Source organism: Penicillium samsonianum, assembly GCF_028829775.1.
Source record: "Penicillium samsonianum strain IBT 33392 chromosome Unknown utg000009l_segment0_segment0, whole genome shotgun sequence".
Classification (NCBI taxonomy): domain Eukaryota; kingdom Fungi; phylum Ascomycota; class Eurotiomycetes; order Eurotiales; family Aspergillaceae; genus Penicillium; species Penicillium samsonianum.
In genome coordinates, this window is record NW_026643267.1 from 32,775 (window position 1) to 59,145 (window position 26,371).

The 26,371-nt window shown below is 49.2% G+C and overlaps 13 protein-coding genes across 13 annotated transcripts; 8 read left to right on the forward strand and 5 right to left on the reverse strand.

Annotated features, from left to right (window-relative positions):
* The first annotated feature begins 485 nt into the window (after window positions 1–485).
* N7471_013077 (peroxin-26 Pex26-Penicillium chrysogenum) lies at window positions 486–1,996 on the forward strand. Its single transcript, XM_057285796.1, has 2 exons — window positions 486–1,005; window positions 1,064–1,996. Exons 1-2 carry the CDS (start codon window positions 569–571, stop codon window positions 1,938–1,940), a joined length of 1,314 nt encoding a protein of 437 aa, XP_057129121.1. The 5' UTR covers window positions 486–568; the 3' UTR covers window positions 1,941–1,996.
* Window positions 1,997–2,205: 209 nt separating this feature from the next.
* Window positions 2,206–3,347, reverse strand: N7471_013078 (SDR family oxidoreductase; the record flags this gene model as incomplete). Its single annotated transcript, XM_057285797.1, has 6 exons — window positions 2,206–2,261; window positions 2,339–2,433; window positions 2,499–2,878; window positions 2,957–3,112; window positions 3,180–3,266; window positions 3,318–3,347. 6 exons carry the CDS (start codon window positions 3,345–3,347, stop codon window positions 2,206–2,208), a joined length of 804 nt encoding a protein of 267 aa, XP_057129122.1.
* A 670-nt stretch (window positions 3,348–4,017) lies between these two features.
* N7471_013079 (uncharacterized protein) lies at window positions 4,018–4,944 on the forward strand (the record flags this gene model as incomplete). Its single annotated transcript, XM_057285798.1, has 3 exons — window positions 4,018–4,044; window positions 4,110–4,523; window positions 4,576–4,944. 3 exons carry the CDS (start codon window positions 4,018–4,020, stop codon window positions 4,942–4,944), a joined length of 810 nt encoding a protein of 269 aa, XP_057129123.1.
* Window positions 4,945–5,333: 389 nt separating this feature from the next.
* N7471_013080 (uncharacterized protein) lies at window positions 5,334–6,657 on the reverse strand (the record flags this gene model as incomplete). The annotated part of the gene is made up of 3 exons (XM_057285799.1): window positions 5,334–5,832; window positions 5,913–6,378; window positions 6,441–6,657. The coding sequence occupies 3 exons, from the start codon at window positions 6,655–6,657 to the stop codon at window positions 5,334–5,336; spliced, it is 1,182 nt and encodes a 393-aa protein (XP_057129124.1).
* Window positions 6,658–7,909: 1,252 nt separating this feature from the next.
* N7471_013081 (putative succinate:fumarate antiporter (Acr1)) lies at window positions 7,910–9,836 on the forward strand. The gene is made up of 4 exons (XM_057285800.1): window positions 7,910–8,338; window positions 8,396–8,493; window positions 8,556–8,754; window positions 8,815–9,836. Exons 1-4 carry the CDS (start codon window positions 8,287–8,289, stop codon window positions 9,426–9,428), a joined length of 963 nt encoding a protein of 320 aa, XP_057129125.1. The 5' UTR covers window positions 7,910–8,286; the 3' UTR covers window positions 9,429–9,836.
* A 135-nt stretch (window positions 9,837–9,971) lies between these two features.
* Window positions 9,972–11,206, forward strand: N7471_013082 (twinfilin; the record flags this gene model as incomplete). The annotated part of the gene is made up of 4 exons (XM_057285801.1): window positions 9,972–9,990; window positions 10,065–10,702; window positions 10,773–11,024; window positions 11,090–11,206. The coding sequence occupies 4 exons, from the start codon at window positions 9,972–9,974 to the stop codon at window positions 11,204–11,206; spliced, it is 1,026 nt and encodes a 341-aa protein (XP_057129126.1).
* Window positions 11,207–11,860: 654 nt separating this feature from the next.
* Window positions 11,861–13,106, reverse strand: N7471_013083 (uncharacterized protein; the record flags this gene model as incomplete). The annotated part of the gene is made up of 4 exons (XM_057285802.1): window positions 11,861–12,352; window positions 12,406–12,474; window positions 12,554–13,010; window positions 13,096–13,106. 4 exons carry the CDS (start codon window positions 13,104–13,106, stop codon window positions 11,861–11,863), a joined length of 1,029 nt encoding a protein of 342 aa, XP_057129127.1.
* A 319-nt stretch (window positions 13,107–13,425) lies between these two features.
* N7471_013084 (PHF5 family protein) lies at window positions 13,426–13,752 on the forward strand (the record flags this gene model as incomplete). Its single annotated transcript, XM_057285803.1, has 1 exon — window positions 13,426–13,752. The coding sequence occupies one exon, from the start codon at window positions 13,426–13,428 to the stop codon at window positions 13,750–13,752; it is 327 nt and encodes a 108-aa protein (XP_057129128.1).
* Window positions 13,753–14,838: 1,086 nt separating this feature from the next.
* N7471_013085 (uncharacterized protein) lies at window positions 14,839–16,023 on the reverse strand (the record flags this gene model as incomplete). The annotated part of the gene is made up of 1 exon (XM_057285804.1): window positions 14,839–16,023. One exon carries the CDS (start codon window positions 16,021–16,023, stop codon window positions 14,839–14,841), a length of 1,185 nt encoding a protein of 394 aa, XP_057129129.1.
* A 2,811-nt stretch (window positions 16,024–18,834) lies between these two features.
* N7471_013086 (alpha/beta fold hydrolase) lies at window positions 18,835–20,199 on the forward strand (the record flags this gene model as incomplete). The annotated part of the gene is made up of 7 exons (XM_057285805.1): window positions 18,835–18,913; window positions 18,993–19,045; window positions 19,099–19,206; window positions 19,264–19,373; window positions 19,432–19,762; window positions 19,819–19,870; window positions 19,922–20,199. The coding sequence occupies 7 exons, from the start codon at window positions 18,835–18,837 to the stop codon at window positions 20,197–20,199; spliced, it is 1,011 nt and encodes a 336-aa protein (XP_057129130.1).
* A 176-nt stretch (window positions 20,200–20,375) lies between these two features.
* N7471_013087 (saccharopine dehydrogenase family protein) lies at window positions 20,376–21,842 on the reverse strand (the record flags this gene model as incomplete). The annotated part of the gene is made up of 5 exons (XM_057285806.1): window positions 20,376–21,078; window positions 21,131–21,255; window positions 21,308–21,380; window positions 21,436–21,583; window positions 21,653–21,842. The coding sequence occupies 5 exons, from the start codon at window positions 21,840–21,842 to the stop codon at window positions 20,376–20,378; spliced, it is 1,239 nt and encodes a 412-aa protein (XP_057129131.1).
* Window positions 21,843–22,566: 724 nt separating this feature from the next.
* N7471_013088 (60S ribosomal protein eL43) lies at window positions 22,567–23,152 on the forward strand (the record flags this gene model as incomplete). Its single annotated transcript, XM_057285807.1, has 4 exons — window positions 22,567–22,585; window positions 22,654–22,684; window positions 22,795–22,959; window positions 23,089–23,152. The coding sequence occupies 4 exons, from the start codon at window positions 22,567–22,569 to the stop codon at window positions 23,150–23,152; spliced, it is 279 nt and encodes a 92-aa protein (XP_057129132.1).
* Window positions 23,153–24,125: 973 nt separating this feature from the next.
* Window positions 24,126–26,037, forward strand: N7471_013089 (putative PHD and RING finger domain protein; the record flags this gene model as incomplete). The annotated part of the gene is made up of 2 exons (XM_057285808.1): window positions 24,126–24,369; window positions 24,449–26,037. The coding sequence occupies 2 exons, from the start codon at window positions 24,126–24,128 to the stop codon at window positions 26,035–26,037; spliced, it is 1,833 nt and encodes a 610-aa protein (XP_057129133.1).
* Between the last annotated feature and the right edge of the window lie 334 nt (window positions 26,038–26,371).

Consider the following 26,371-nt stretch of genomic DNA (forward strand, 5'->3'; position numbering starts at 1 on the left):
ATAGATATCTTTTGTCAATAAATTCTTAGCAAGTCCCAAAAGTACATTCTCTATTGCTTCAGAAATACAGCATATAGCTTCACAAGATGCAAGATCTATATTAGCCCTGAGATTTTTCTCAGTTACGAGTATATAAATAACCGAGGCAACATTCCGGTGATGTTTTTTATTGCCCCAATGTCCAATTGGAATAGCACAGGCTGTTACCCTTGTAAATCGCCCCTTGTGATGCATTAACCGAACGAAACATTTGGGAGAGTGGCCTAGAGTGGTCAATTTCCAGGGCGAAGCACATCTTCTCCTGTCTAGGGACCAGTCAATGTATAATCAAGTACAAATTAGGAAGTGGTAGAATCTGAAGCTAGTATAAACATGAGATGTCGGATAGATCTCACAGGCCAGTCCCGTGACCGACCCCGGACTTGGACGAGCCGAGGGAAAACGAGAGAGCCGATCATAGCCCCGACACGCTTCATTTCCAAGATTGAATGGTTTCCCTTTTATAATTACTCTCTTTACTACTTTTTGAAGCAAATAAAGATTGCTTTTTGATATCCCGGCTTTCGCAATGGCTAACGGACCCCCCATGTCGTCTCACTCTCACGCCCCATCCTCAGCTTCCCCCACAAAGTTGTGCTCCAAGACATACAAGAAAGCCTCCCAACTTTACCTCACACGGCGCTTACCAGAAGCCCTCGCAAATCTTCAACCGATTATTACGCCTTCAGCACCAGAGGACCAGCACACAAATGGCGACAGCTCAACACCGGTTGCGCCGATCGCCACAGCCGCCGGCACGTGGAGGATCAAGGTGTGGAACCTCTACATCACCCTCCTCAGCGCAATAGTCGATCTCGGCGCAGAGGAGGGAAAGAAGCAATTTGGCCTGAAGGAGTGGAAATCAATTGCCTCGCAAGTTAGAGAAGGTGCAATTTGGGAAACTGTGGTCGAGGTCGGGTACCAAGGCCACGAGGGTTCGGTGGATGCCGAAGTGGTCTACAACCTGTTAGTATTCGGCTTCACCCCACTGGCCCAAATTGATCTACTAACAACGTGACGATAGTGCTACCCTCCTTCTAACGCACTCCTCTTCGCAATCCTTGAACCAACAGCGCCTTGAGACTTACCTCTCCTCCTATGGACAACCCAACCTCGACCTTACGGATCGTCTCCAGGATGCATCTGATGTTTACGAGCAACGCCCTCTGCGTACGACAAGCGGAGCCGATACCCCGAAAGATCTAACCGCTAGAGTAAAGATCATCGAGCTCTTTACTTTGCACGTCCTCCCCCGCAATGATGAGTGGGAATACTCGACCGAATTCGTCAATTTGAGCGAAGTCCTCGACGAAGAACGCAAAGATCTCTTCCTACAGACTCTCGAGGGCCTGAAGGAAGAGAAGGAGCGGGGTGAAATGCGCGCAGTCGAATTACAGCGAGCCAAAGATGCAGAGCTTGAACAGCAACGGGAGGATGAACGTCGCGAAGCCGAAGAAGCAGCGGCAGCCGCTGCGCGACTACAGTCCAATGGGCATAAGCGCAGTACCAGCGAAGTCGACTACGGGATTGAGAAAAACCGCTCACAAGCTTCTCCCAAAGGCAAAGGAGCTAGGCCATCGACAGACAAGTCACCAAATGGCAAGTCACGAACTTCTCTTTCATCGTCTGGCTCCAAAAATGTCAAGAAGCAGGACAAGGTCGAACCACGTGGTCGCTCAAGTCAGGCCGTGGCCACTGGACTGCGCAACATCTTCCGTCACATTATCCGGACTGTGTCTGGGAATCCCATGTCAATAGTGCGCACCCTACTTTTCGTGATCGGTATTTTGATGGCGATGAGCCGGCAGGGTGTGCGTGATCGCATCCGACGGGTGACAGACGGCGCTTGGCAGAAGGTCAAAGCTACGGCCGGAATGGGAGTCAAAGTGAGCTATATTTGAGATATAGGCCACTTCGGTCTCTGCGCACATTGCATGGTTATCATGTACATTTTTTCTTGATCAAGTTGGCCCCCCAGTGTTCCTGGGGGTTGTTTTGCATACATGTTTCTTTTGTGATTCCCTTTGTGATTCTCTATGTTCATGTATTCTATGCATACATATCATATTGCCACCAGGTGTGGTTGAATTTATTCTTATTAAAGTCCGACTTTTCGTTTGTTTCAGCCAGCAATTCTCAAAGGCAACCTTCGTAAAGTGCCTTTGCTTATTGTCCAGTACGTTCATTCCATTGCCGATCAAAGACGGTAAGAGATCGCTGAGCTGTGAAATATTTGCATTAGCTTGTTTTCTACATGAGATATCCAATATATTCCCAAATAAGAGACTTGGATACTCACCCGAAGGAACAACATCCAAAGCCTTAATGGAGACATTAAGAGGCTGATTGAGCATATAAACAGCAGCCTCAGCAACATCATTCGCAAGAAGCGGCCTAACAACACCACCATCAGCAAATCTCCTCAACCGGATAGAGTAAACTGCAAAGTAAAAACTCACGTATATCCGTCCAAAAACTCATCATATTGCGACTGGTCATGTCCAACCCTTTGAGCATGGAAATGTCCCGCAACAACACCAGGCCTCAACGCCAACACCCGGATATTAGTCCCATTCAACTCATTCCGCAACGAGTTAGTGAAAGCCTCTTGCGCCGCTTTGTTAGAATGGTAGACTGCTTCGCCTGTAAAAGGTGGTACTTCTAGGCCAGTGACCGAGGTGACGTTTATGATCGTCCCCGCTTTGCGCGAGAGCATACTGCGGTTTAGCACAGAGTGAGCCACATACATTGGGCCGTTGACGTTTGTTGAGATCATTGTTTGGATGTCTGATATTTTGAGGTTGTGGAAGGCGTTTGGTGCGCCGATGGCGAGTCCGGCCTTGGGGTTTGTTAGTGGATGTCCATAAAACCTTGGAAGAGTTTGATAATGGGGGGTTTAGACTGGGTTTTAGCGTACGTTGTTGATGAGGATGTCGATGCCACCGAGTTCTTTGACTGATGAATCGACGGCTGCATCGACTTCCTCGTAGTTTCCTACATCGGCTGTTCGGTAGATCACTCTAATCTGAGGGTATTGTTTGCTTAACTCGTCTGTGAGTTTGGCTAGTTTGTCCTGGGTATCATGTATGTTAGTTCCTATGTTCGAGGGTCCTTGGTGGCCAGTGGGGTGTGACACTTACCTCGGAGCGAGAGAGAAGAATCAAATTTGCACCGGCTTTGGCTAGGGCCCTTGCTGTTGCTTCACCGATGCCCATTGAGGCGCCGGTCTATAGAAGTAGTTCAATATATGAATTGGGTCGTGATGGCGGTCCACTTACAAGGAGGGCAGTTTGTCCGCTTAGAGTCATTTTGACGGATGCAGTTATATCAAAGCTTCTGTAACAGAGAATAAAGGAAGAAATAGGGTTAATATGTTGTAGAACTTGGATATTTCGTCTCCCTTAGATTATAAATCAATTGTATCTGCAGATGGACGTCATCCAGAGGGAGCTCGGGAGTATACCGGACCCACTTACCTCCAGGGCTCCTCTTTAGGCATAAATATCCGCACTAATACCACATCACTCTGGCGATCATATTCTATGATCATAATGGGGCAGATCATGGAAATATTGGCGGGAATAACAGCTGGACCTATGTTGGAAGCTGCCCTGGGTCTGGCTATCTAAGGATTGAGTTGGGGTGGACAAATTGTGCATCGCTGCTGTCACAAAGCTGAACTTGTAGACCATTCTGGTGGTCTAATCCTCAACCTGCTTTGCAATAGTGGCGTCAGTTTGAGCACAAGATGCAGTCCAACCTGTGCTGATATCTATATTGTCTTCGCCTAAGGGAGATAGATAACACGACTTTCTAGAGGCTGGAGAATGAAGAACACACACTCTTCGTAACAAGGAGGAGGCCATAAAAGCCCAAACAAAGAAGAGTGGACAATACACAATGCATTTGTCGCCATGATTACATAGTGTTTTGGTTCATGGGAAACTGTAGATGCTCATGTTTCGCTATAAATACGGCATGCATCCCGCGCATGAACACACCCTTGTAAACTTCCGTCTTGCTGGATTTCATCAAAGAGAAAGAAAGAAATATTTTTTTAACTCCCAGAGATACCCTGGTTGACGAACCCTTACAGAATAAAGGCCAAGAAGCATGTTTTCAAGGCTGAAATTGAAGAGGAGGATGACAAGAAACATGATCTCAAGGATGCACTCGAAGAGGACGGCAAGGAACACGCCATCAAGGATGAAATCAGAGAGGAGGCATTGGAATATCATGACCATCCCCAGGATAAGGTACTTGAACTCGATGACCAAACAGAAGAAGAGGCACTTGAGGCTCGAGAATTATCTTTGAGTTCAGGGTCTTCGTCTCGTTTCACTGCTCCATCAGCAGAGCAGCGCGTTCTGCCATGTCAACGGTGCTTTCGACGCATGAAAAAACATCCAAGCCATGTTTGTACCATTCAACCAGGTTATTCTAGATGTGACTATTGTCGTTTAAGTCACAGACTTTGCTTAAAGGTGAGTGAATAGTGAATCTGCTAAACAGGTTGATCTGACAATATTTCTGTAGTTGCCATATGCAATCCAGGCAGATGCTACCAGAGCATTCTCTGTGCGCTCCGCGAGACGAAGAGCTGCTCTTATTAATAAAATCCGACAGCGGATGGAACGTGATGCTGTTCAACGTAGGAAAGGCGAATCGAATTATGGACATTCTGATGAAGTCACTGCACCGCTATGCCCTCCCTCTTATCATAGTCCGATGACAAATGATCTGAGAGACCATGGTATGCAGTCAATCGAGGCTGCTCGTGATGAAGTCCAGGCTGTGTTGGATCGTACTCAATGGGAGTTCAAAAAACTTACTGAGCGGTTGGCTGAGCTACAGACTGAGCCAGAGACCAAGGAGGAACGAAAGGATTTGTCTGCTTGGCTGTAGAAGCTTCTTCATGTTGTCACTTTTGTGTGGAACTTTCATTGGGATTTTATTTCTTGTCTACGCCAGTCCATGATCTTTGAAGTTTGATGAGCTTTTGCTAGAAGTGGTTCATATCTTGGGCAAGGTTGTCTCTCTACTTCACAATAGAATGATAGTGTCTTGACAAAACGCGCGTACAATCTTGACAATTGAATTAGATTGTACAAATGTAGTTAGCTGGCTGGCTCTACCTCTTACAAGTCTAATTTTAGACCCAGGTATTCACGGAATAAGTCTAACATGCATATGTTTCGTTACCAAAAGAAAGAAAAAAACAATCTAAGACTCGGTCCAAAGAGCAGCCATTGCCACATAGGAAGGAAAACCAAATAATCTATTCTAAACGGGTATCAAACAGTCGTATGCTCATGACCACGTCCAGCGTGATCTTCACGTGAATCCTCAGCCATACCAATCTCAATATCATCGCGTGTACTGTCATCCAAATCCTCTTTCTCAACGATTCTAGCATGCCACCACCGGAACATTTGAACGAAGAAATGCGCCACGCAAATCTGCTCCGTGGTATAGAGCAGCACCGGCACCGATGTCTTCGCTTTTATGAAAAGATCAACCGGCTGCCACATTGCGTAGAGCAGCGGGATACCGAGTGCGGTGCTCTTCGCCGGCCCGCAAAAGCACACTGCAATAGTTTCCTCCGGAGTCATGCGCTTGAAGATGGGCTTGGACCAGCGCCGGGAGCTGAAAATCCGCGGTGGTCTAGAGCAGAAGAAGCACACTGCCGTTAAAGTGATGTAGAGTATGATGTTGAAAAGAACCACGAAGGCTATGCTCTGCGCGGAAAGGGTTTGAAGGGCTCCTGTTGCGAAGCAGGAGGAAAATGTGGCCCTGATATTTAGGATGTTGGGTTAGAAAGAGGAAGAAAAAAAGGGACCAAGGCTTTCGTATAGAAAGCTAGTTGTACTCACCAAATCAACAATAACAAGCAGACAGTAGCCAGCTTAGGCAGCTTGGTCTTCTGCATGACCCACGCAGTGCGATCAGGCCAAGTCCACCTCACCAGCTGCCCAATAAACAGCGGCAGTAGGACACTGAGTCCCAGTTGCTGAAAAACCTCCTTATACATACTCCCCAAATCCCCACCCCCATACCGCCAGGGATCAAACTCCACCATCTTGGGCATCAACGCAATAGTCCAAGCAGCCGTAACAAATGGGCCGAGAATATTAGCCAACAAGACCTCCACCAAAGCAGCGGCATCATCTCCGCCCGCAGACCTCGTCATAACAACATTTGACGCAATCGTCGTCGGAATACAAGCAGTAAAGATATACCCGGCCAGCACAGCGCGATCAATCTTGCCCCCGGATCCGCAGCGAGGATAATATGCACGATGGCCAGCACCAGTGCGGGGATAAACAGAAACGAAATCACCTGCACGATCAAGTGAAGGCGCCAATTCAGGACGTGCGAGATAAGCTTCTGGCGCGGGATACTCAGGCCTGAGATTAGGAAGATTATCGCGATCACGCCGTACATGATGCTATACTCGGAGCGGATGGTGCCGCCGTGCTTGGCCACGTTCGGGAAGCAATATGCGAGGGCGCACACGATACCGATCCCGATTAGGAGCCATTGGTGGAGGATTAGACTTGCGATGCATTTCAGGGCTCGCTGCCACCGCGGCTGGGCGGTGTCCCGGGCTGCTTCCATTTTTTTGTTGTTTACTCTAGGAATGAGGACATGGATATTGTACTCCCATGGATAATTTGGCCTCTAGAAGGTGAGTTGATCTTGTAGGGGTATGTAGGGGATATGTAGGGGTAGTTGAAAATTGCGTAATCGGCGTTAGTCCGATCCATCGGAGTCGATAGCGCGTACTTTGTACAGGAGTCGCATCATCTATTTGAAGCTATACGTTGTATAACTACAATGTACATTGTAGGATCCATCATCATGGATATGTGTATCTTTTGCATCTTCGCATATCAAACATCAAATCTGGAAATACAGAATGGGGTCGCCGAAATCGGGTAGCCGATGTTATCAATCGGCTCAAATGATACCGAATGCGATAGGCGATGCATGTGAAGGTACTTTGAGTCAAAATCTTGAAACATATAGCATGCCGACACTATTGATCTCATATCTTGCACACGTTGTTCTCCGTGCAGCGAGGTAGATCTCTTGTCGATAGAATGCAAGGTTCCATAGGGCAACTAGAAATTCGGTAAAACGTTCACCCGACAGCATGACGGCTCTATCAACGTCACCACCATCTGCCCAGATGTGCATTCTATAATAATCTACAAACCCCGGACTATAAAGACACCTTTAGCCAAGCCTACAGCAAGCCCCATGCTCAACCTTCGAATACTTTAATTGTCCATCTGACTCAGAACGTCCCATGACCTTTCTGAATATGGACCTCGGCTGAGAGGAGCTCTAGCGTTGGCCCGAGATCACCCGCAAATAGCCAGCGGATTTCGCTACTTTCCTCCGAAGTTCAAGTCGGAACTGTTCAAATCTGCGGAGTAATTTAGATCCCTGGAAAGATTAGGGGTTTCTAGAATGGTGTAGTCTAAGGGTATGGTTGCGTGTAGGATAATGTACATGTAGTTGGAAAAGGCACGGGCATTTTAAACGTGTCATTTTACATTGTACAATCTAATCTGAAAATAAAGTATACAATCACAAGCTGCAAAAACTATGACGACAATTTGGAAAAGGCATGTGAAATCAGATCATTGGAGATCTGGGGTGATTCATTCCGCTGGATAGAGAGCCGCCCTGGTTACCGAAGGCCTCGGGATTGTGTTGGTGGCTCTACACGTACTCGGTACAGATAGAACTTAATTATTATATAGAGACCTCCCTCGGCAAGTCATTTAGTCTACTATCTCTTTTTTTCCTTCTTCTTCTTCTTCTCTGTTCTTCTCATTTGTGCGAGGTCATATACACTTCCGTTCGTCCAGCTTCCTCCGCTTCCCCGTCATAGCTCCCCACAAAGTCTGGCACACTGCCGCCACTCCGCCTCGTGAATCATATACCCTTGGAACTTCGGTTCTCTTTTTTATTTTTTGAAGGATTAAAGATCTTTGGAATTGATCTCTTGATTTTCCTCAGACCCTCCAGATATACCATCTTTACCAATTGCAGGTTGTTTCTGCTTATTCTCCGGGATTGTATACTTCCGCTTCTCCGCAATTTCGGCTTTCCCTTGCGACAATCGGAAGATCTGCGTAACTCGATTTCCGAGACGGCCAATTGAAGAATTTCTGTGAAATCTTCGTGAACAAAAGTGCACATTCTCTGCATATATATCAACACAAATTGAAAACAATGTCCGCCAAAACTGCCAATCAGCGCACATCGCCCGCGGTCAACTTGATCGGTAGAGTAGACTCCCCCTTTTGGGATGGTGTACAGCTATTAACTTTTGCTTGATTAGCTGGTGGTGGTGCCGGTATGATGGAGGCCCTCGTGTGCCATCCGCTAGACACAATCAAGGTCCGCATGCAGCTTTCAAGGAGAGCCACAGCACCTGGGGTGAGTTCGAGAACATGCCATTTGACGGTTGAAGCCATTGCTAACCATGTTCGCTGGATCAGGCTAAGCCACGCGGGTTCGTGGCCACCGGTGCTCAAATCGTGCAAAGGGAGACCGCTCTGGGTCTGTACAAGGGTCTTGGTGCCGTGCTGGGTGGTATCATCCCGAAGATGGCCATTCGATTCACCTCATACGAGTCATATAAGGGCATGCTGGCCGATAAGCAGACAGGCGCCGTGACTAGCAAAGCCACTTTCCTGGGTATGTGAAGAGTTGAACAAGCCTCAAGATGCCCAACAGGAAAGCTAACAATCCCCACAGCTGGTCTCGCTGCCGGTGTTACCGAAGCCGTAGCCATCGTCAACCCCATGGAAGTCATCAAAATTCGTCTGCAGGCTCAGCACCACAGTCTGGCTGACCCCCTGGATACCCCGAAGTACCGCAGCGCCCCACACGCGCTTTTCACCGTGATCAAGGAAGAAGGCTTCAGCGTCCTGTACCGCGGTGTCTCTCTGACAGCCCTCCGACAAGGAACCAACCAGGCCGCCAACTTCACCGCATACACGGAACTGAAGGCTGCCCTGCAGCGTTGGCAACCCGACTACAGCAACAGCCAGCTGCCCGCTTACCAGACCACCATGATTGGTCTGATCTCCGGTGCTGTCGGCCCCTTCTCGAACGCTCCCATCGACACCATCAAGACCCGCCTCCAGAAGACCCGTGCTGAGCCCGGTCAATCCGCTGTCTCCCGTATCATGGTGATTGCCAAGGATATGTTCAAGACGGAGGGTACTCGCGCTTTCTACAAGGGTATCACCCCCCGTGTGATGCGTGTTGCTCCTGGCCAGGCTGTCACTTTCACCGTGTATGAGTTCCTCAAGGGTAAACTGGAGGGCTCTAACTGGGCTTTCGTTGGTGGCAAGTTCGAGGAGTAAATGTGCCAAAATTTCTTGTTTTTTTGGAAGCATTGTGATACCTGATCTGGCATGGTGGGAGTTGCATTCCCTCTGTTTCGCGCATTGGACTGTCTCGGACAGAGCTATTCAATTGCAAGCCGGTTGAAACGGCTCTTTTTTTTGTAAATATTTTGTGCTTTGCGTTAGTTCTTTTCTATACCACTTTGTCTGGTGCGCTTTGTCTGGTGCATCTTGAGCTGAAATAGAGAATGTTCAAAAAACTCTTGAAGACTCGTTCGCTAGTGTAGTAGTTGGATGTTTAGGGTCTGTCCGTCAATGACCCGGTGGTTGTAGATACACCAAGTCAGCGATGCTTGTGTAATGATCACACAAGAACATATTCCTACCGAGTTAGGATAATGATGAATTGTTTCTTTTTCTGTGATATAGACGTGTTAGATGTAGAAAGGTCAAAACAAAGCCAGCCCTAACGGCTGACATGCCATCGGCCCCTCATTCACCGCTCCCCCTCTCCCATCATAAACAACCAACCAACCCAGCTGCATCCTCAAGTGCAGCATCATGCAGTCAGGAATTACAGGTAAGACACTCGAATACACTTGATCTTGAACTTCGAACAAGACCCCATTGAGCCAACACTAACAACCAGACCAGTCTCCGCGGAGCTGCACGATGCATTCACCCGCTTCAACTCCGACACCTCAACCTTCTGTCTGCCGGTAACCATCACAGCAGAGACCTTAACACCACTGGCCCCAATTTCCTTCCAGGGTAACCCCTCGGAAAACGCCTTCTTTTCAGCCCTCCCCCAGCTGTCCTCCGTCCTCCAGCCTAAAACCCCCATCTACCTCCTCCTCCGGCGCCCATCGAATGCCTCACCCGCCGCACTCATCGCTTTGACCTACATCCCGTCCAATGCGCCCGTGCGAGCAAAGACACTCTTTGCCTCGACTCGTTCGACACTGACCCGCGAGCTGGGCACCGAGAAGTTCGCTTCTACCGTCTTTGCTACTGAGGAAGACGAGGTTCTGGGCCAGGATGCATGGCGCGAGCGTGATGGCGAGGGCCCCAATGCTATCTCTCGTGAAGATATGATGGGCGAGAAGGAGAGGGAGCTGGAGGCTGTTCGTAAGGCTGAGGCTGAGGCACGGAATGGCACCCCCGGGAGGGACATTGGCATTGGCGGCACTTTTGGACCTGGATCTGGATCTGGGATGAGGGTTTCTATGCCGGTTGATGAGGGCGCTAAGTCTGCGCTGAGGGATCTACGGGATGGTGGGTTGGTACAACTGGTGAGTTATTACCCTGGCTTGTTGTCATCCTTTGAGAGGGCTGGTCCGGGTCGAGACTAACTTCAAGAAGACGGTTGATATCCCCACGGAGAAGATCGTCTTAGCCGACTCCCAGTCTGGAGTCGAGGCGAACTCTGTCGCCACACACATTTCCTCCACTTCGCCGCGTTATTCTTTCTATCATTACCCCGGATCCGATGTCGTGATCTTCGTGTACACTTGTCCCACTGGATCTTCAATCAAGGAGCGTATGATGCACGCCAGCTCGCGGAGAAATGCTATCACGGTTGCTGAGCAGGAAGGACTCAAGATCGAGAAAAAGGTATGCGTGCCCCGTGTTATGGATGGTCGTAATTGTTTGGTCGTTTGGATGCTTACAAATAGTAGATTGAGGCCTCTGGCCCTGACGAGATCACCGGTGATCGTTTGCAAGAGGAAGTCACCCCGCCACGAGACCAGGGTCCTACGCGAGGATTCGCCAGACCTCGTCGCCCCGGCCGGTAAATCGCTATTGTATAGATAGACTATGTTCTTGATGAGGCCAGGAAACTCTTGAGCCTCAGCGGGCATCGATCCGATAGCTGTAGTAAATATAGCAGCACTGTGCTAGACTATCGCCAGGTTATTGTCTAAAACTTGGTAATTGCTTTTTCCGACGAGATGACCAAAGGTAGAATCGGGTCTGGGGCAGAATATTAATCAGATCCTCAGATACCATCTCTGAAGAGCACATATTCCACAGAGAACCCGTGCTAGATCTTATCCTTCCTGGATAACCGTGGCCCTGGCCAGACTGAAGGGCCTGGGTCAGTTTTCCAATGCGTGCAATATAACAGACTTAATTATTGCTTGGTGTAGGTTTTATGAGCAACAGAAAGAATCATGCGAGGTTACATGTGCCGGAAATTTAACTGGTGATTTCCTAGTTGATTTGATGAACTCAACTTGGTGATGTCCTTGACTCGTTGAAGTAACTTGGGATAAAGTATACATGGATATTTCGAATGGTCATGGCATATTGACTTAGATAATGCCTAATCGGTTCCAAGATGAATATCACATACACATATCCGGGTATTCGTCAGTGTCGGCCTCAAGAACTAAAGCCATCTCACCACATAATTTGACATGAAAAGGTCGACTATGGTCGACTACAAGCTAATAAATCACAGTGTCCTCATTATCCTCAACGACCTCGCCTCCATCATCATCTCGGTGGGCATCATGCTGATCTTGAACGGCACTTTCCTCCACGTTAGCAGTGGTTTCATCCGTTTTAGCTAGATCGGGGTTTTGGTCATTAATGTCTACACCCACCGTGTCCGGAGCACCCTGAGCCGTTTCCTTAGACTTTGAATTAGTCGGATCCGCCTCGTGCTCTGGAGCCGATGGCTGGTCCCGAGGACCATCTGTTTGTTGCTGCTCTTCTGACTTTTGCGGCTGTTCTTCGCCTGCCTGTTGTTGTGTTTCAGCCTGTGTTGGCTGTGTTGGCTGTGTTTCAACCTGGGTTGGCTGTTCGGGCGCAAATGCCTCCGGTGGATATCGGGCTTCGAACTCGGTGACTTCTCGCGCAACAGTCGCCTCTGCTTCTTCGATTTGCTGTTTTATCGCCGAATCGTCGCCAGGTCGGGGTTGCCATGGTTTGTAATACTGTCGTTGATTAGCTCATTGTCACCATATATGGATAGGAAAGCATAACTCACCAGAGCCGGCTCGGCCTGTGTCTTGTGGAAATGTGCCATGGCAAGCATATTCGAATGCCGTGTTTGCATCTGGGAATGGAAAAGGTCAGTAAAAACTTCTATCAATCTATACCCCGGTGGTACGTAAGTGAATAGAACAAGAACATACCGCTTCTCGCTCATACAACGGCGTTTCCCTTCTCCGAATCTCATCACGCTGTTCCTTTCGCCGTTTCTTCAATTCACCGTACTCGACATCTTGCGACTTCAACTTCTCTTGCTGCTTCTTTTCAATATCAGCGCGCCGTCTTTGTGCCGCCGAACTTGAGCTCTGCGAGAGAGTACCAAGCAGCCCCCCGAATAACCGCTGGCCCCGCTTGCGATCCTCGTCTCGACCTCCGCGCGGTCTCGTAGGCTTCGTCTCTACAGACTCATCTGTCGTAGGCGGAGGGGATGATGGTCGACGCCGCTGAGAATGCGGGGAGGTATTGTCTGTAGAGCTGAGTCGTTGGCGCTTAGCGTCGTATTCTGCAGTTGAAGACTTTCGTCGCTTGGCTGTCAACTCCGGAGACTGCTGGATGGTGTCCAGGCTGGGTACGGCCACTGCCGATGCGAGTGTCTCAGGGCTGTCAAAGTAACATGCATGTTAGCTAGGGCGCTCCAATTACAACGCTTGCGCGTGGGTTGTACGGGATGAAGGGAACCACATACCCTTCAGACATCTTGGTTGGCAAACAACGCTGGTTATAAGAAAGAAACAAATTAAAGGAAAATGAACGACGTTATAGACTCCGATCTGGGTCAAATACTGGAGCTGAGGTCAAGAGGCGCAAACTAACGAGACGACACGCTGCGTAGAATCACACTGCTTATAATCACGTGCACAGACCACTTAGTTGAGGCGTTCACCGTCGGCTTCTCTTCTTTTACCTTCTCTTACATTTATTCTCCTCTCACGTCCCAGCGAGTGCCAAATCATACCTCATTCCACTTTCTACAGCTTTACTATTCTCATTTTCTTGTTACATCACTCAAATCACAATGTCTCGTCACCACCCCGACCTCGTCATGTGCCGCAAGCAACCCGGCATCTCTATCGGCCGTCTGTGTGACAAATGCGACGGAAAATGCCCCGTCTGCGATTCCTACGTGCGCCCCACGACCCTGGTCCGCATCTGCGACGAGTGCTCTTTCGGAAATTACCAGAACAAGTGTGTCGTCTGCGGCGGTGAGGGCATCAGTGATGCATTCTACTGCTTTGAATGTACGCGCCTCGAGAAGGACCGCGATGGATGTCCCAAGATCATCAATCTGGGAAGTTCGAGGACGGATCTGTTCTACCAAAAGAAAAGTTTCAGGAATCAATGATCTCGGCTTGTGGCTTGGTGTCCAAGTGGAGGGGAGCCAAGCATGAGTCTGGCGGGTTTACAATTTTCAGCCTATCGACGACAAAATGACTCTACAAGCTTTACAAATCTGAGCACATGCAATATACCATGTCGGTGGGCTATCTAAACCCGCTCCAACTGGGTTTATTTGGCGCCGTCTACCTGCAGCGAGTCGGCGAGTGGAGGAGATAAACGAACACATGGACCCGGATATAACCCAACGAGATGTCTCTGTCATCTGGCCTGTTTTTGTAGCATCGGGCAACCCTACCACCCAAAACAACTGGCAGACATGGTGGCAGCGTGCCCTGGAATAACAGATCTCGAGGATCCGCGAACACTGCAGGTGGTTTGATGAACTCAGGACCAGTGGGGGCTCTAGGTGGAGCAGCTGGACTGGAAACAACCCCTGCAGAGTTCGTGTCTGACACGCCTCGGGTCTAGGTCATGTTTTGTCGATTGCCTAGACGGGTATGGCATGACCCAAACCCCAAATCTGCGGCTTCAAGGCCTTGTACACAGATTTTCGCATTCGAATACATCTTCCTTTTTTGATCTTATTCCCCAAGGAGCCTCTGGATCCAATTATAATTTTCATTTGAACAAACTCATACTTGTTTTCATGCATTCAAGTGGTCGATTACTTCCATTTAGAAAATAACTTATTGTATTCTTCTCTGCACTTTCCCTTATCTTGTTGTATTCGTAAACTTTCCTTTCGGCATTCCTTCAATGATGCACTGTTTCATCTCTTTGTAATACCATGGCAAATCAATGGATGGTTTCCAAGGTTATTGTAAAGCTCTTCGGCCGCCTACATGTACGTACACGGATAACTATAACTAGTTATATAGTTGTTGTATCCTGCATATCGCTGTCGATGCGAGGGGCCGGGGTAAATCAAGTCATACGTACATACCTACATACTGTAGAAGGAGGTATAATTTAACTATGGGTGGTGTAGCAGTCGAAGGGTCGATAGTCACGAAGTAGAACTACTCTACTGTTCCACTAACTACTCGTCTATCTTGAAAAACGCGGAGAACAACCAATGTCAAATGTTTTCTCATTCACCTGGAAGCTGGCCGACCAACGCCAACCATCTCAGCCCCAAATCCCCAAAATCCGGTTTCTCGTGTCCCGCCTCAAAAACGCTACCATCCGGGTTAGGCGGATCAAGCCCTGGACCCCTGGAAGGGAAATAGCACAGTCCAACTGTGTAAATTCGCCATGTGTCCCAAATGACAAGCCCCAGGCGGCGCCAGGGCCTGAAGTGGCTCAAGCCCAATGAAGGGGAACGCGCTCGAGAGACGATCCGGTTTTCCCTTCGGAAGTACTTGACATGCATTGGTGCCCGTGAGCGCCATTCTGGCGCAAGCTGCCACCGTGACGATGTTGTTGCTTCGTTTTCCGGGGGTATAGGCGGCAGAGACCAGATGGGCATGGACTCACTGGGGGGCAGGTTGAAAGAGTGGAAGAAAGGAATTGGTGTTGCCTCGGGGAATTCCCAGGCAGCGTGGGAGGACTCGGCTCCCTCCGTATCCATTTTGAACCACCGAGATCTCGTCAGCTCCTCGGCGTAGTGCCCATAGGACGGGGTGAGGCCTAGGTCTGACAGAAGGGCGGCAATCGTCCAGATCTGCTCGTCGTTTCCGCTAAGTATTTCATTCCAGATATTGTATGCGTCTAGGTCCTGTATTGATTGTGCAGGCCAATTCCAGCTTCCTGTTGCAGCTTTGCGAAGGGCTGAATAGTGTTGGAGATGGAAGAGGGACCAGTACGTGCGGTATTCTTCAATCCATGAAAAGGGCTTCCGAGCTTTTTCTGCGCGCTCAGGTCCACTTAGAGAGCCGGCGACTGGTATCTCACTAAGGGCCGAGGAAAAGTTCTGCTGTATAAGCGACAGGCATGTACAGGCAAGGCGCTGTACTCCGGCAGCTAGGTGGATGATACCGAGTGATGCCCTGTAATCCAGATCTGGCGTGCCCTCACATACTTGTTGGCTGTGGGCAAAATCTGTGTAATGAGAGGTATGAATAAGGCTGATGTTGTAGCACAGTCTTTGTATCTCGGGGAAACTGGTAATAGGGTTTGCCAGTATGAGGTCATGTATAATGGAGGGTTGAGCCCGGAAGACAGCGTGGACTCGAGAGGATGCGGATATGAGGTTTTCGATAGCGACAAAATCGTCGGCGATATGAATGAGGATTTGTTGGTTCAGTTCTGCGGGCAGTTGAGCAAATGGGTCCATGTTGGAGGAAATACCGGCAGTGAAGTGTGGAAAGACAAGAAAGACAAAATTGGGGCCTTAAGTACTTACCCCCTATGTGGCTGAGCTAATTTTCAATTACGCACTGTAATACATTTCCTGTAGAATACTCGATAATCGTGCCAAGCGCGCAACACCGCCATACCTGGTGTTGGTGCGCCCCAGTCAACAATATGAGCCACCTCGAATACATCCGGGAGACTGTGGGTGCTCGATGTTACAACCTCACAAGCCTCGAAGGCCATAAACATAGCAGAAGAGCCCAAAGACAGGTAACTTGCGAGAACTTCCGCAAAGTCCTTGAATGACTCAGCTTGGAAGTTATTTGCTGTCATTCAATAATATCGTCAACTCGTATCTAGTCGTCAAACTTGATAATTTCTTCGTCTTTCCAGCTCCGTGGACACCCATAATCTTCTTGAACACCCTTCCTTGCAATGACAACCGTCCATCGGGGTGTTTGGAAGGTACTGGCACTCTCATAGCATTCGAAATTTAAACAAACTGGGAACTTGGGTGATACATGCAGGTTGTTCAATAGTATCCAATAATTTAATGTCCACATTGCGATGTTTCCTTACAAGATCAACGATTATGGTTTGAAATCTTTCTATTGCAGCTCTAGATACAGAGTAATGAGGACTTGCTTGGTTTCACCATAGAGGCTACTCATCCTGAACACCACGTAAAGGTGCAAGTCTTGCTCAGTTGCTGCACACAGGACCCGTGCAGCTGGGTTGGGAAGGAGGGGGGTGAGGAGGGGGGCGAGGAGGGGGAAAACTTTGAAGAAAGGAGGAACAGACAAACAGACAATAGGAACAAACATAAGAGAGAACAAACAAAAGAGAGAATAGGCACTGGAGCCACGGAGAGCTATCTCCGTGGAAAGAACGAAAAATTGGCTCAAAGAGCACAGTGTTCAGCTCCCAATGTCAATGGAGAACCCAAGAAAGTATAGTCAGTATCCACAGAGGTGAGGGTCAGACAGCCCGATTGGTTCCACGAGGGAGGTCCTTTCAGACAGTCCGTCTCACATGCTTCGTGCCTGGGCCAGGACCGAAGCCCCAGCTCATTTCAGCCTAACCTGAACCGCATCAAAGATCATCAGTGCCCTCAGGATACCCTTCGGACAACAGGAACACGATGTGCAATGTGGACCTGGAGCGTTGAGGAGAGAAGAAAGAAAAAGAGTGAGAAATGGGGGAGGGGGAGGGGGTATTTATATTTTCCCAGTGGCTTAAGGACGAGGAAACTGGGGTAGGTGACGATTTTTGACACAAAGGGAAGGCACGACGTGACATGAGACGCCTGAATGAATCAGAGTCAGCCAGATATCTTGATAGCATAGATACCCTTAGGTTACAGCTTCAATCGTGCGTACCCGATAATACCGCGCCACTCATCCTCTCGCCTAGCATAGACCAAGAAGTGGTTTGGAAAAATTCCACGCACAGAAACATACGTCGGTGTATGTCTGCTGAACTATTTAGAACCAGAAAGCTTACTCGGAGATGTCCTCGTTCAATTTCCCGCATTTGTCACATTGTGCAAAGCATTTGACCGCCAAACTTGGAGGTTTTGGTGAGCACACGTCCAGCAATATGGCCTGCCAACTATTCAATCACAATGGGAGACTATCCAGCTAATTTGGGATAGCATAGACCATCAGTACCTCGACCAACTATCAGCCCCTCCACCACCGATATGTCAACCTCTTACCCGGCCCCCCGGTCTCAAGCCTACTCACCTTTCGGGTCCTCCCAGACCCTACCTATGAATTCAATGCGATTATCGGGGAACTGATGGCCGCAACAGACGGCCTCAGTTGTGGAACAGGCGGACCCTCACCACGTGGATCACCACGCAGATGTGTCATAATCTCAGACCTACACACGCAAATGCAAATATTGCATCACAGATCATGGCCACTTTCTGTTTCTGATAGCGTGGACAAAGAACAAGCCATCAACAACAATTTATGCAAGGCCTGCTACTCAGCAGCCCTTCTGCTCTTCGGCAACTGTGTTTATGACGAGACCTTGGATGATGATCACGTTTCCTCGACGTCAAGCCAAGTGGCTGGTTGTTTGGAGTAAGTAGAGAATACCAACGAGCTGCTGGGACCAGATATCTCGGCTGGTGATGTGCCTGTCACCTGGCCCTTTGTTGCATCTTTGCAACGTCTGACTGGCGGCAGTGGTGGCGGCATGCATTCGAATTCAAGGATATTGGCAACTCCTGTCGCTTTCCAAGAAGCAGGATCTCTGGAGAAAGGCATGCAATTTCTCTCAGCCAAAGTGCCTACGCCGAGGTTATCCCAAAAAAAGCGAACCTCAACTCCAGTGTAAGTACTTGCCAATGCAGACTTCATACCGTTCACCAATGTGAACGATACACTCGTGGACTATGTCGAGCATAAATGTAGGGTTTATAGCGCTAGTGTCTTGGCGCCCCACAGGTTGTTTCCAACGTGCCGAGGCACACTTGGGAGGGGCTCGGTATGCCCTTTCTCCGACATCCTCTCCAGGCTAGCTTCATGCATGATTAGATGATTATATGATCATATATTCATATATCTTTCATTATTCTGACATATATTCTTCCCTCTCGACTCGTATCAGTCACAACTTGCATATTCATCAACTTCACCCGGTAGTCTGTGGGGTTGTACAGCTAAATATAGTACTTCAAAAGCTTGGACTCTAAAAAGGTGTCCACAAATCTTCAAGTTCCCCCTTGAAGACCGAACTTGAAAACATACAACATAACTATCACTGCCTGAATCAACTCGTCATGCCAGTCGACAAGATCCGAGTATCGGGTGACTCCCGCATTGAGTACAAGACCGCTACACTCAATGGCCATAACTACTGTGAGCATACCACTCTTCAAAGAAGAGCTTATACTCCGATGTCTTTTACACAGAACAAATCCGAACTAACGATTTGCAGCTTACCTTCTCAGCCAGCCCAAATCAGGGCAATACAAAGCCACCGTCTTCCTGGTAAGCGGCCAACTCAATAAAAAAGCCACACACGTTGACGTATATTCTCATAGATCCATGGCTTCCCCGATCTCTCCATGGGATGGCGGTACCAGATTCCCATGCTCGTAGACATGGGCTTGCGGGTGGTAGCCCCCGACTGCCTCGGATACGGACGAACAGTGAGTCTTTCCACCCTCCACGCTATCATGGGAATTATCATCTAACAATTCAACAAGGACGCTCCGGACGAATTCACCCCGTACTCCCACAAAAGTTGCGCAGCGGATATCAAAGCCCTAGCAACCCATCTAGGCGAAACCCAAATCATCCTAGGTGGACATGACTGGCAAGCACGCCCGAGCATACTTTATTTCCTAGAACCGCACAGCTAATACACAAAGCAGGGGCGCAGGACTCGCCTACCGAATTGCCCTCTGGCATCCGGAGCTAGTAAGCCACCTATTCACAATCTCCGTGCCTTACGCACGACCCATGGCCAAGAACATCTCCATCGAGGAACTCGTCCGCAACGTGACACCGCACTTCGCGTACCAGCTGCAGTTCAAGAGCGGGGAAGTGGAGAAGGTTGTTCGGTCCAAGGATGAGATTCGCCAGTTTTTGCTTGCGCTTTATGGGGGCCGCACCGAGGCGGGTGAGTCTGGGTTTGATGCCAATAAGGGTGTTTTGCTTGATAAGATTGGCCAGTTGAAGCCTTCGAGGTTGTTGAGTGAGGAGGTATGTTGGGTTTATTTGGTTTGGGTTTTTGGGGTTGTTATGCTGACTTTCTCCAGGAGTTGGACTTTTATACGAATGAGTTTGCTCGGAATGGGATTCATGGACCGCGTATGTTTCCTATGGATTTGCTGGTTAGGTTCTTGCTAATTATTTCTATAGTTAACTGGTACCGCACTCGCGACGTGAACTATGAAGATGAGCTTGCTATTCTCGACAGAGAGATACAGATTCCTACGCTGTTTATCCAGGGACTGAGGGATCAGGCTCTGCCGCCTCATTTGGGTAAATCTATGGCCAAGCAGGTCCCGCGACTGACCCTGAAGCAGGTGAATACCTCGCACTGGGCTCTGTGGGAGAAGCCGGAGGAAGTCAATGAGATTATTGGAACTTGGTTGAAGGACAAATATTTTGTCGATGGAAGGGCTGGCAAGCTCTGATTGGAGAAACGGTCGGCATATTTGCATAGTGAAAAGGAAATATTGATTGATTATTGCGAAAACGTATCTCATATCGTCAAAGTATTAAGAATATGCGCTTCATCAAAAGTCTCGAGTAGTTGCTTGAACCAGCATAACTGCATAGAGCTGGGACATCCCGTAAACGATGAAGCTATTTAGTACTGGAACACCTTAGTCTCGATTTTGCAGCCGACCTTCTCCAAGCGGTCCACGTAGTCCTGCCCCAGCGTAGCGGGAGTGACAATGCCACCACGCGAGACCTTCTTGATTTTCTCCTCCTCATTAAGAATAACCATAGCAGCCTCGGCCAGCAACAGTCCAGTAAAGGGGTACATGCCGCCGTGGTAAGTGATCTTACCGAAGACGCGCTGCGGTGAAGCACTGTCCGCAGTAGCGATGGCATGGTACTCGAGAAGGTCATTTGCCGAGTCCTCTCTGCGCGGACCACTGCCAGGGGCAAAGACGAACTTCTGCACCAGCCAGCGCACCGGCGGCAGCGCAAGCAGCGAAATTGCAATCAAAAAGCCGACGTGGATGGCGACGCCAATCAGTGCGTTACGGACCGATAGGAACTGACGGAAGACGAATTGCTGCCCGTATAGCTCTGGCATCAGGCTGCTGCTGCGGTGCACGATGGTCATGTCGCAGATACCGGATGGGGAGGTTGTCACGGTACCCAGGTCGCGGATTGAGCGTACACCGAAGGCCTTTTCCAGGATTGATTCGCCGGGGATGTTCTTTGGCGGTGGGGATGCTGCCAATGAGAAGGGAGTCATTGCATTGGATAGCTCAGACACTGAAAACCCCTCGAAGATGGTTAGAATAGTATTTATGGTGCCGCCGCTAGGACCGGAGGATCTGTTATGAATGGATTAGAGATGTGCTTCTTTGTTGACATGAAATTACATACTTCATTTCCTTGATGGTGCTGTTGATCTCGCGGGTTGAAGACGAGAGGTCCTCCCGGACTCGCTTAACCAGCGACCATGCCAGCAGATCAGCAGGGGCACTCTCAACACCATTACAAGGGATCATCTGTCTGCAATTAGCATGAATTAACCTGACAGAAATTGGGTGCAGAACGAACAATAGCGCCATTAGACTTGGCGGTCTCGTGGTACTTCTCGATGATCGACTTGATCCAGGGTGTTTCTCCAGTACTGTAACGATCAGCAAGTGTTCGAATGACTTGGACAATACAAAGCAAAAACTTACACATCCAAATAGTGAGTTCCATTGACAGCGCATGCCTCCACGACTGGGGTCGAGTATAAGTGGTATGGACCCACACAGTTGATAACCAGCCGGGTTTTCTGGGCAAGCTCGTTGAGCTCGGTGGAGTTCAGTTGAACGACCAGAATATCTATGATCACATGATAGTGAGCATTCAAATACAGAAGCCGTAGGCAATTGGGACCGTAAGGTTATGTACCTGGGTTCACGCGATCTGGGTTAAGAGCCTTCAGTTCCTGGGCGATAGGCTCCAATTTCTGCGCTGATCGACCGGCGATAGCCCATTTCAGATCGGTAGGAAGGTTCTGCACAATGTGCTCTGCGCAAAATCGGCCAGTATAGCCAGTTGGGCCCAGCAAGACCAGGTCATATTGTCGGTTGGAAGTCATGGTGGTTGAGTTGATGGGTTTGGAGTCTATGATGTAGTTTTGTGTAGAAGAAGGGAGCTTTCGGCAAATCACAAACAAGCTCCTCGGCACGTTTCAAGATGCAGGGTGGAGGTTGGGAATAGGAGCAGGTGGAATATCCAGGAAATTCTTGAAGCTTTACATAGGACTAGAAGCAAGAAATGTTACACAATTGAGATTATACCTTGATCTGGGAATTGCATATGTTTATATTCCGAGGCAGTGGCTGATCACGTGACCGGATAGATCGATTAGCCCGAGAAAGGGAGACGGGTGGTCTGGAACACAATTAGGCCGAATTGGGATACACTTGAGACTTGATATACATCTAGGCATTGCATTGTATTCGTACGATGTAGAGGGGAATTGCACATGATATTAGACACCTGAAATAGAAGGCACTAAATAAAAAAATTCAAATCCAATATTAAATCAAACGAATTCTTGGAAATTTAACCCAAATCATCTCCACCAACACCGTCATCGTCTCAATTTGGTGGACCTGGTGGACCTTCGAAACACAAAGTAAGCATTGGAAACCTGAGGCCATCAAGATCCTGACGTAAGCCCACTAACTCAAAATGGTCAGGTGATCGCACGAAGCCAAGAGCCCTAAGCGAGAATCCACAGCACAACCCGCCCTCATTCAAAGCGTCTTTTTTGGTCTCCTGTTGAATACCCATCTTCATCCTCTACACCAGCCAAGATGACGAAGCGCACCAAGAGTATGTGCCTCTTTCTCAAATTCAACACACCGCAAACCGAATTGCTCAATGCTAACTATTTTCCACAGAGGTCGGCATCACCGGTAAATATGGTACCAGGTATGACATTCGCCCATTTCGCGCCCACGACGACTGTGATTTCCTCGAGACACACGACCCATAGCGAACACTCCTATACGACGACTCGGGTTCTAACAATTTCCCAACAGATACGGTGCCTCCCTGCGTAAGCAGGTGAAGAAGATGGAAGTCACCCAGCACGCCCGCTACGTCTGCACCTTCTGCGGAAAGAACACCGTCAAGCGCAAGGCTGTCGGTATCTGGGAGTGCAAGGGCTGCGACAAGACCGTTGCCGGCGGTGCTTACGTCGTCTCGTAAGTCGCACACCATCGCAAGGAACAACACTGTGATCCGACCCGGGGATCGACCTGGGTTGGCGCACACAGTCGCGATCCATAACGCACAATACCAGAAAAGATTACTGACAGTTCCATTTTCTCCAGCACCCCCGCTGCCGCTGCCACCCGCTCCACCATCCGTCGTCTGCGTGAGATCGCTGAGGTCTAAATGGGAGGATTGTGTGGTTTCATTTCTCTTTACGGTTACGTCTGAATACCAAAAATGAATGAAAAAATTCGGGAATACAAGTTCTTGTTGCAATCCGCTTCGCCCCGAGTATGCCGTATATCGATGTGATTGGTTTCCAAAGTTCGCCTCGGTCGCTGCCTACATGATAGACAATCCACCGGTCAATCCAAGATCCTCCACCTGATTACTTCGGTGTTATGCGACCGTGTGAATCATGGATGGACTGCAGGCCGGTCTTTTGTGGCTTCTGGGTCTCAGGCGCTGGACAGTCACGTAGACAACATCATGAGTGGACCTTGATTTGGAGGTCACCTGGTCTTAGCGTATTGTCTGAGTGCTTGACCGACTGCGCTCCGGACTATATCTTCATTCGTACTTTCTACATGCACCTGGACATTTGCACCAGGTGCCTGGCATACTCCGAACCACATGATACATGCCCTACTGATACGATATTGGTCGCCTGGTGACGGTTTGCTCGGAGATCTTACACGATGACTAAGGTGAAAACTGTGCAAGACTGCCCAGGTGTGATTCGAGTTTCAGCTAAATCATGGGCGCCTAATGTAGTCATTTTCGCTTGTAGATCGGCAACCACCTTGCCTTTCACTAGGGACTCTGTGTAATTTGTGTTGTACATGGACCTTGTTGGATGGTTGCAGCATGTCCATGACCACATCAGATACTCAAGAATAGTAGCCATAATAAAAAGAAACTTGGTATAATTCTCAATATTTTCAAATATACATTGTAGTCATGGTAATACCAATATCGAAATAGCCCAAACCCGCCAATCCAGGGCATCGTGCATCATTTGCCTCCGTCACGTTCCTGCTTTGCGTTAGTCCGGTAATCCGGCCCACCTTCAAAAGGCGCTCCCCACACCTTTCTCGCTTCTACACTTCTCGAGCGCTCTTCATGGACTTCGCCTTCTCTAATAACTCTGTCGCTCATGTCCGATACCTGTATTGTTTGTTTAGGTGACCTTGGTGAAGGAGCGGGCGATCCTCTTGAGCCTGTGAGCCTTGATTTGAAGGATGGCGACTTCAATGGGCTCGACTCTCAGATCGCTCAGCTACTTCCCTGCGGTCATGTCCTTCATAATAATTGTTTAAAGCCATGGGTTGAACGGGCAAACAGTTGTCCGATATGTCGGCGCAGTTTCAATATGGTGGAGTTGAGTGATAGTATCGGAGGTATGACGCTCCCCCTTCTTTTGACTTATGACATGGTCCCCTCTTAGTTACAAGTACTGACTATATTAATTTGTTATAGGAAATGTTACTTCATCCTACGCTGTCCAGGACCGAACCCAAGTGGCCGAAGTTGACCCTTCTATGATAATTGAATATGTGGAGGATGACTTGAACGATTTTCAACCATGTACAATTTGCGGACAAGCCGACAACGAGGATGTTCTTCTTTTATGCGACGGGTGTGATGGACCTTCTCATCTATACTGCCTAGGCTTGGACGAGATCCCTTCGGGTTCATGGTACTGCCAACAATGTGAGGAGTTACGTGCTCTGGGACCGGCTCCCGAAGTGTCAGCACGGCCGTCTCGGGCGATCGAGCAGCGGAGTCGACGAACTAGGGCTCAGCAGAGACGACTGCATAATCGAACCCAGACGAATTCACTGCATTGGGCACGAGTCTGGCAATCTGTCTGGGATCATCTGAATCTCGATCTTGATTTCCCTTTCGATGACGATCGATCTGCCGAACGTGCGATGCAACAGCGCCGTCGCGAGGAGGCCAACCAGCGTGAATTTCAAGCTTGGCAACGCCGCTTTGAGATCGCTGAGCGACAAGGCGGTGGCAGTCGCTTGCGCGACACTGCATCGCTGTTCGATCTTGACCATGCCCGACCATCGCGACCTCGGGTTCCTAGAGTTCCGACACCGGAGCCCGAGTCCCTGGAGGAAATGCGGGCTTGGAATGCCTTCGAGAGGGCACGAGAAATCGAAAACAACCCGAGCGCAGCCAGGAAGCGCAAAGAGCCGACCATGTCTCCGTCCCCCGAACCCACAGAACCAGAGCGCAAGCTGAAGCGTCCTCGAACGAGGAGGCCGCAGGAGCTCGCAGCTCGCGCACAGCAAACTCAAAATGGTGAATCATCCAGAGCTGCGAGCTCCAATGTACGACCGGGTGGTGACAATCCCACCGGACCAAGCTTCCTGTCATCACTATTGAAGGAAGTCGAAGACGCACCAAGTCATTCATATGGACCTTCAGCTTCGACATCTGTCGCTCCCGCCGACCACCCATCTCCTGGTCCTTCTACTCCCTCCATTTCTCCTGCCTCATCTCGTTACTCCTCCCCTCTCCTCTCAGCGGCGACACCGCCACCTTTCCCGCGAAGCCGCCCCATCTCCCCTATTCAACTATCCTCCCCCGCCCAACCCTCATCTCCTCCTTTCTCCCCCGAAGTCTCCTTATCGGGCAGTCCATCGTCAAATGGCGCCAAAGACAAACCACAACGCCAGCCCGGCCGTCCTCGCTCCCGCGTTCCCCAACGAGTACTGTGTTCCGGGGCCTCCCGCTCACCCGACTCATCCCCCACTCGAGCTGGTCCATCCCTAGCCCTCAAAGCCGATATCCAGAAGATGGTGGGCACTGGATTAAAACCCCATTATAAGAAAAAGACCATTTCGAAAGAGCAATATACGAACATCAACCGGTCCATCTCTCGCATGCTCTACGAGCGGGTTGGGGATAAGGAAACGCTTGAGCCAGATGAACGCACCAACCTTGAAACAGATGCCAGGCACGAAGTGCAGAATACAATTGACGCACTGAAGTTGAAGAGCAAAGATAAACAGAAACAGCGCATGGTGGCGACCGACACAGACGGCGATCTATAATGACTATACCACGAACTCTCCCCGGCATTTAATGGCGTTTCTTCTCATCTCAGCGAATCATACTCTTTGGCGGAATGGATTGGATTGTACAACTGGCGTTTGATCCTTGCAAGCTGTCTTCTTTTTCTTCCTCTTCTTCTTCTCCTCCTTCCGCGAGGCATCTCTGTGAGAACTCTTTTGTCCGTACCACCCTGCTTCGACAGGAGTTATTATTATGTTTTTTTGGTGGAGCTAGCCTATTCGCGTTTTCTTTGCTCCATATTGTGTCTAAATATTATTTACCTTTGACCGTAGGAGGAGGTACGGCCGCCCCTACGCCATCTTTGGTTTATTG